This window comes from Echinops telfairi, unplaced genomic scaffold (genome assembly GCF_000313985.2).
Source record: "Echinops telfairi isolate 266 unplaced genomic scaffold, ASM31398v2 ScPeMD7_7468;HRSCAF=8506_0, whole genome shotgun sequence".
Lineage (NCBI taxonomy): Eukaryota > Metazoa > Chordata > Mammalia > Afrosoricida > Tenrecidae > Echinops > Echinops telfairi.
The window spans coordinates 68,454,226-68,462,726 of record NW_022111369.1 but is presented as its reverse complement, the minus strand read 5'-3'; the positions used below and the strand labels follow the sequence as shown (position 1 = coordinate 68,462,726).

At 37.7% G+C, this 8,501-nt stretch overlaps 1 protein-coding gene across 1 annotated transcript in view; it reads right to left on the bottom strand.

Moving 5' to 3' along the window:
• Positions 1 to 3,502: 3,502 nt before the first annotated feature.
• Positions 3,503 to 8,501, bottom strand: part of LOC101640182 (transmembrane protease serine 11E) — a 32,127-nt gene continuing 27,128 nt past the window's right edge. Inside the window, exons 9-10 of the mRNA XM_013005574.1 lie at positions 8,063 to 8,205; positions 3,503 to 3,664 (exon numbers count right to left, since the gene is read on the bottom strand). Of these exons, the coding sequence (XP_012861028.1) occupies positions 3,503 to 3,664; positions 8,063 to 8,205 (305 nt within the window). The remainder of the gene's footprint in view (positions 3,665 to 8,062; positions 8,206 to 8,501) is intronic.

Genomic DNA, 8,501 nt, shown 5'->3' with positions numbered 1-8,501 from the left:
TACGTTACCGCTGCATGTGAATCGACCATTATTTTAAAAACCTTACATTTCAGAGTTACTGAGAAATGTCTTCCATTTGCAGTGTTCATGGAGGAGGCAACACTCCAACTAGGCTTGATAGGATCCAGCTTCTCTATGGCTGAAAAGGTGTAGCATCTTAAAATAGTGAAATGAGCAATTTGAAAAACCCTCCTGGTTATAATTGACAACTAGTATGTTTTGGAATAATCCCAATAAAACTTTTTAAAAATCTGAATGAAATCAGCCTATCCCATTATTATGTCTTCATTAAAAAAAAAAAATTCATTCACTCACTCACTCACTGTCATTAAGTAGATGCCGACTCACAGCGACCCTATAGGACAGTGAAGAACTTCCCATGTGGATTTCTGAAACTTTAATTACTCACAGAACAAAAAACCTGGGCTTTCTCCCTCAGAGAGGCTGGTGGTTTTGAACTGCTGACCTATCAGATTGCAGTCCAACGTGAAACCATAACACCCTCAGGGCTCCTTCAAAGATATTTAGTCAATGTATTATGATCAAGTAGCATAATACTTAAAATGAAACTTGTTTTTCTTTTTATAATCACGGTTATAGCACCTACCATTTTTCTGAGGGCCTATCATGTTCCAAAAACATGCTGAGAATTTGCAAAACCAGTCTAATTTTAATTCCTACAACAATCATCTGAGATAAATATTCTTATCCCTGTTTTTTAAGTTGAGACCTAGAATCTTTAAATAACTTAAGTCACACCATAAAAGCTAGGAAACACTTCTTAAAATTATGGTGTAAACAATAATAAAACTATGTTTTCTGTAAAAGTGCCCCTCAAAATATTTATTGAAAGATTAATATATACAGATAACTCTACGGGTTCAGAGGAAAGACTGGTAAAGGGTAGAAATGAGGAACCAATTGTCTTCTAGTACAATTAAAAATTATCATTTTAGTCCTAACTTTTTCCTCAGTGAAATGTTTAACATGCACAGGAATGCTGAAACACTCTCTTTCAAAGGGAGTTTTCCTTTACAAATATGATCCTTTTATGTCTCTACTTCTGTGCTCATAAAACTATAAAATTAGAGCTTTTCTTCACTGTCATTTGGGGCTCTATTTCCAAATTTTTTGTAAGAGAAAATAACAAAAAAAATTTTCTCTAAAAAAATAAAATGTAAGTAAAAATTCAACTTTGAAAATTTCTCCTCCGTTTAAATTTTTTCAACTTTGTTGCTGAAGGAGTATTTCAAATCACTCGTACACCACAACTTTTACGTATTTGGAATCTAATCTCAAGGAATCTGGAAAGTACTACTAATAATGCCATTTTACATAAATCTATTTTACGTATCTATGCAAAAATGAACCGTATTCTTTTGCATTTCAACACCTGAATACAGAAAATCTATATTTTTCAGAATTGACCATCTGAGCAATTTTCCTGCACTACGTTCTTTCTACGGCTTGGAGGCGCCACCTTGAGGCCCAACTGGAGAATGCACTGAGAAAAGGGGACGAGTGAATGGGACAACCGTGGGGTGGGGCTCAAGGAGAGACGGAACTGCTGGGATCTTTACTGAAACAGACTGCATCTTTTTTCTCCGAAGACCATCTGCTGCATTTAAATGGTGGCCTTTAGCTGAGCTATCACACCACCAGATTCTTTTAATGGGATGCTGAGCAATTTTAGTTGTAAATCTATTTACATCTTAAAACTCAGCAGTTTTCTCAAACGTATTTCACCCCCTGAAACATTTCATTAAATGAAACAAAAAGATTTTGTGCAAAACATTAATTCATGTCAGTTTATTTTTCAGGTTTAGCCAAGCTTCTAAATTTTATCAATTCATTTGCAAATATTATTTTGGTCAATGGAATGAAAATTTTTTCTAATTTTGATTGTCAAAGTGATTCTCTTAAAGTCCAGAACTTGCACAACTAGCTGTAGCCCATGAGGAAAATGTAGCTGAAAGACCCAATGAAATATCAACATTAACCTGTCCATATGATGTGGTGCCATTCCTAGTTTCATAACGCAACTGAATGTTGTGTCTTTAACAGCCAGTAATAATTTATAAAAGCTCTAATTATGAAGATGATTGATATTAAGCTTCTATTCTTCAGTTTCACATCAAAGTAGTTAGCAATTCTGTACCTAACTAGATGCAGCTGAGAGGGAACTTCGAGGGTAACTTCCTTATGATACTTTCCATGTGAGCCCAAACAAATTTAACACGACCAACAGCCTGGTGTACTGGTTATACACTGGGCTGCAATCAGCAAAGCAAGCAGTTGGAAACTACAAGCCAGCTCCTTAGACAATGATGTGGCTTTCTTGTCCCCTAAAGAGTTCAGTCTCAGAAACTCACAGAGCCAGATCTCCCTTTCCTGGACGGTCTCTATGAGTCGGCATCAACTCAATGGCAGTGAGTTTGGTTTTTCGGTTTGGACCAGTCCTATGCAGGATGTAAACACAATACCGAGAACAAAGAATATCTACAGTCATCTTAGACTTTGAGCTCTTTGCCCTGGTTTCAATGGTATGACTGAAACGTCATTCTAACTTTCTATTTCTTTCTTAGTCTTTGCAGTCTGTGAAAGATTTAAATATACAAGTAGTTGGTTTTAATCCCCTTCAATTCAAAAGAGACAGAGTATGTCTTCATTCCCTCCCATTCAAACACACACACACACACACACACACACACTTTACCACATAAAATATGCTGGTTGTTCTCAAGTGAATTTTCAGTACAGCCTTAAATCTTAAAAGAATTACCAATAAATTGCCTAGAGGACTTTTTCTCATCTTCCTCTTCTTTATAAATTGTCATATCATAATGTTAGCACATGTAAATTTTATTTTTTTATTATTGTATATTGATGTCCCTGGAAGTTCAATGAGAAACCAAAGCATATTTGTTTTATCTCAGCCAAAGCAGGTACATTATACAGAATTTGTATAATTATGTTACATCAAAAAAAGGAAACTTCCAATCATTTATCTCAGTAGTTGTTTGATGAGATGTGAAAATAAAGCTACAATTTCTTTCCTCTGTAATTCCTTACTTAAGTCCCCTCCATTCTGTATCACAAAGCATTTCATGTTCTGTTATTACTTCTTGCTTGACCTTGTATAATGAAGATGATCATTTCCCTCACTCCACTAGAGGGAAAAAACTACCCTACAGTTTTAAGTTTACCTTCACTCTTAATCCTGCGCCTAGAGGGTGAAAATTTACTGTGATGAGAGTAGCTGGGAAGATGAAAAAGAAATCACTGCAAAGTCTATACACCCATGAGAAGTTCATGTCAATAAGCCACAATGCTGATGACAGGACCCAAAGAGCGCACGTTGGAACGTAGTCCATCAGGCAGAAAAAGGATGCTCATGTGAGGAGCAGAGGGAGGAAGAGAATGTATGCATCACGCAGTTAGACCCTGCTCACCTACAGAACATCTTTCACAATTCCCTATCTCCAAGGATGGTCTTTCTGTCTCAGATACCAGTTTTAGAGGCGATCCAGTCACGGAAGGCGGTCACTCGGGTATAAACCCCGGGCTTATTTGGTTCCCCACATTCATCTCCCCAGCTTACTATGCCAGCAAGATACCAGATGTCCCTAGCATTTGGGCTGGACAGTGGTCCTCCGGAGTCACCCTAGGGGAAAGGAGAGATTAATAATTAATGATTCAGGTCATTACGGAAGAATTTGCCATTTCTAACTTAAGACTTTGATGAAATGGGTTATTTTTAAATCTTCAGTGCGTCTAAATGCAGCCATTCTTCTTTGGATATTTGCCAGGTATCGATGTAAAAAGAGAGCCCCCAAATTCCTAGAGAACTGGCTTAATTCTAGGTTCAGTCGAACAAGCTTGAAGGCCCCTCCTCATCAGAGAGTAGCGTTCTTAATTTATATGATGAATAAGACAAAAATAATTCCATCAGCTACCAAGCACAATTGCCTCTTTATCAGTGTGGCATAGCTCCCTGCCCCAAAGGTGAAGACTCTATTACTGATCCATAACGTGGGAGTGATAGTCACACACCTGGGATTCAATTTCAGGTCTAAATCCATTGCAGTCATATCAACTCGGCCTCACTGCCACCCCGCACGTGCGTGTCAGAGTAGAACTGTATTCCGCATGGTTCTCAAATGGCTGGTTTCGTTGAAAGTCATTCTTCAGGCCCTTCTTCTGAGACAGCTCTGAGCGAACTCAAGATCCAAATGTTCGGTCGCTAGCCTAATGCTCTGACAGTTGGCATTGGTCACTCCATCTCGGGCCCAGTGAAGACCTTCAATTGATTTACTTGTTAATTCTCCTCAGAGGACCTAACTCAGAGGATTATTCTGAACATTTTGTATGTGAGACAGTGAGTGTATAGTGGTTAGCACAGAGCCTGACAAGGCAGGACTTAACAAATACATTGTCTCTGTTTTGTGAACTCTAGAGGATTATTCTTTTTTTTTTTAATTATTTTATTGAGGGCTCGTACATTTCTCATCACAGTCCATACATACATCCATTGAGTCAAGCACCTATGCACACCTGTTGCCCTCATCAATCTCAAAACACCTGCTCTCCACTTCAGCCATCAATATCGTTTGCTCATTTTCCCCCTCCCTCCCCCACTCCCCCTCCCTCCTGAACCCTTCATAATTCATAAATTATTATAGATTTGTCATGTTACCCTGTCCGACATCTCCCTCCACCCTCTTCTCTGCTGTCCATTCACCAGGGAGGAGGCTATACTTAGATTCTTGTAATTGGTTCCCCCCTTCTACCCCACATTCCCTTCACCCTCCAGGCCTCGCCACTCTCATCACTGGTCCTGAAGAAGTCATCTATCCTGGATTCCCTGTGTTTCAAGTTGTTATCTGTACCAATGTACATCCTCTGGTCTAGCCAGATTTGCAAGGCAGAATTAGGATCATGATATTGGGGGGGAGGAAGCATTAAAGAACTAGAGGAAAGTTATATGTTTCATCGTTGCTACCCTGCACTCCTCCCCAAAACCCCTCAGCAGGGGGGTGTTCTGTTGCCAACCGATGGACTCTGAGTCTCCACTCTGCACTCACCTACCTTTACAATGACATGATTTCTTGTTCCTTGATGCCTGACACCCAATCCCTTCGACCGCTCGTGGTCACACATACTGGTGTGCTTCTTCCATGTGGGCTTTGTTGCTTCTGAGCTAGTTGGCCGCTTATTTATCTTCCAGCCTTTAAGACCCCAGAAGCTATATCTTTTGATAGCCAAGCACCATCAGCTTTCTTCACCACCTTTGTTTATGTACACCTTTTTTTCAGTGATCATATCAGGAAGGTGGGCACCCACTGATCTGATTTTTAGTTCTTTGATGTCTGATAACTGGTCCTTTCTGCACCTCATGGTCAGACAGGCTGGTGTGCTTCTTCCGTATGGGCTTTGATGCTTCTCAGCTAGATGGCCGCTTGTATGTCTTCAAGCCTTTAAGACCCCGGACACTATATCTTATGGTAGCCGGGCACCATCAGCTTTCTTCACCACCTTTGCTTATGTTTCACATTTTTCTTCAGCAATCGATTTGGGAAGGTGTGCAAGGATTATTCTTTATAGAGAGCATTCAATCATTCCTCAGCTAATAAAGTCTCTGGTTATTGACTATCCATTAAGTGTTCACCATTCTATGAAACTCTTAATTAACATTAAATAAATAGATGTATTCCTTGCAATAAATCATAGAAAGATATTTTATTTTACCCATTTTTATTTTCTGAAATTCAAAAAAAAAATTAACTTTGCTATGGTGACATATCAGTCAATATGGGATTTTGAATTTGAACCCAGAGTTCTCTAACTCAGAAGAGCAAGGTGTTTCCACTTACATTAATCTACCTTCCTGTGAATTGCCTTATATTCCTATAAAAAGAGTAAAAATATCCATAATAGATTAACTTAAAATAATTTGTTATCATTTTCCAGTCAAATAAATAATAAATATCTACTGATATCCTATTATGTTGAATGTGTTTGACACAATGGATGAATGGATGGATTGTGATAAGAGTTGTACGAGGCCCCAATAATATTATTTTTTTTAAAAAAAACCTGGTAAATATAAGGGCTTTTTCCCTTAAGGATATTACAGTAAAACCTGTGTAAGGCAAAAACCTGTCAGAGCAGATCAACTCATATTTTTTTACTAACAGATTTTAAAAGTGGTAAGATTATAGGATGTCAACGTTGAGAAACTTGTAGACTCAGAAAAAGCGAAACTGTATTGTCAAGTAGAAAACAAAATAGCAACAACAACAACAAAAACAGAAACTCAGGGACCTGTGAAGGCTAACAAAATATTGAACAAAAGGAAAAGAGAAATAAGGAAGAAGGTAGGGTAAAAAGTAGTATCCCAATAATTAATGGCTGAAAAACCCTCAAATTTGGTAAAAGATATGAACCTACAGATTAAAAAAACTAAGCAAATGCCAAGCAGCATAAATCCAGAGAAATCCACCCAAGAGGCATGATAATATAACTTCTCAAAACTAAAGGCAATGGAAAAAATTATCTTGAAAGAGGGACAAGAAAAGTGCATCTCATTTATAGGGAAAAAAAACAATTGGACTGACGGAAAATTTGTCTTCAGAACCATGGAGGCCAGGTGAATGTGATCAAAGAACAATTAATCAGTTTTCTTTAAGTGCTGAAACTAAACCTGTCTCAAGTTCTATATTCTATAAAACCATCTTCCAGACATGAAAGGAAAATAAAGATTTTTTTCAACACTAAAACAAAAACCTAAGACAATTTGTTACTGGCATATCTATCTAACTTAAAGAATGGTTCAAAGGAATGCTAAAAGAAGAAATCTGAGAAAATTAGGAAGGAGCGAAGAACAGCGGACCAAGCAAACTATGGGTGAATACAATAAACTTAATCCTGCTATATTTTCTATGTTACCTTTGACAATTGAAGCAAAAATTTTGTTCAATGTGGTCTTCAATATGGGTAGAGAAAATATTTACTGTTTATGTCTATTAATATTTAATAATGTAAATGGGACTTAAGGAGAGGTACGTTTTCTATTCTACACTTTGCCCAAATTGGTAAACTATTGGCAGCTCTAGACTGTAATGAACTAAACACATAATGTCATATCTAGAAGAAGCACTAAAACGCTTCCACCAAGGGATTAGCGGAAACACTACGCTGCTGTAATTGCCAGGTGCCCTTGGGCTGGTTCTGACTCATAGGGACCCTCTATGCGTGGGAACAAAACACTGCCTGACCTTCGACATGACCAAAAACACTACAAATACATACGAATATATCTCTAAAATAAGGTTACTGTGTGATTCCATTAGCGTTACAATCTCTAAATGACAAACTTAGAAAAATATGTGGAACATACTAATAATTGTCAGAGATAGTGGGAAAAAATAGATATTATTATGAAGGAAGATCTTTGTTTTGATAGAATAGTTCTCCATCTTGACTTTGGTGATAGTTACATGAATCTAAACTAGAACCAAACCCAAACCCACTGCTGGCAAGTCAATTCCAACTCAAAGTTGACACTATTGGACAATAGTAGAATTTCTCCCTAAAATTTCATAGGTTTTAAATCTTTATAGAACCTGACTGCTTCATCCTTTTCCCAGAGAGTGGCTGCGTGTTTGAACAGTGAACCGTTTGGTTTGCAACCCAACATTTAAACCCACTGCACCACTTACACAAATCTTACGTGATAAAATGCCTTTGATCTATCAACACACAGTGTAGCAGGTCAGTTCCGTGATTTTAAAAGAAAATCCAGTGACCCATTTCTGTAAAGATTATAGACAAGTAATCTTTATGTAACTCTCAAGCACATGGTAACTGTTTTATAAAACCTTAACACATGGGGTTGCCATGAACCAGAGGCTGAGTTGGCCACCACTAACAAGACCAATCATTATGTAAGATGTAAACATTTGTGGAAATTAGGTATGGAATCTTTGCAACCTTCTATAGTATTTTGAGATTAAACGTTACCCAAAAGACATGTGTCACACTAATAACTAAAACTTCTTACCTGGCATGCATCTTTATTTCCTTTCAAGGAGCCGGCGCATAGCATTCTGGGAGTTATGGCACCATTGTAAGCTCGAGGTTCATTGCATATTCTAGTGTCTATGAGATCCACCTGTACTTGACGAAGTTGATTTTGACTGCTTCCTAAAAGGAAAAAATACCATCACTGTATTTGTTAGTAGACATATGAAGAAGCTTGAAAAAAATCATGGAAATTTTCCGTTATCTTTTTCCATAAACTTTTTGAAACCCTTGGTTTATTATATAAATTTGGAGAAAAAACTCTCACTCTCTGCAATTGAATCAGTTCGGACTCATAGCCACTCTCTAAGCAGATTAGAAATGCCATTGCAGCATTCTGTGATGCTCACCTTCCGGACACAATCGCTGAAGACAAAGTGGGTTAATAAGCAAATGTGGTGAAGAAAGCTGATGGTGCC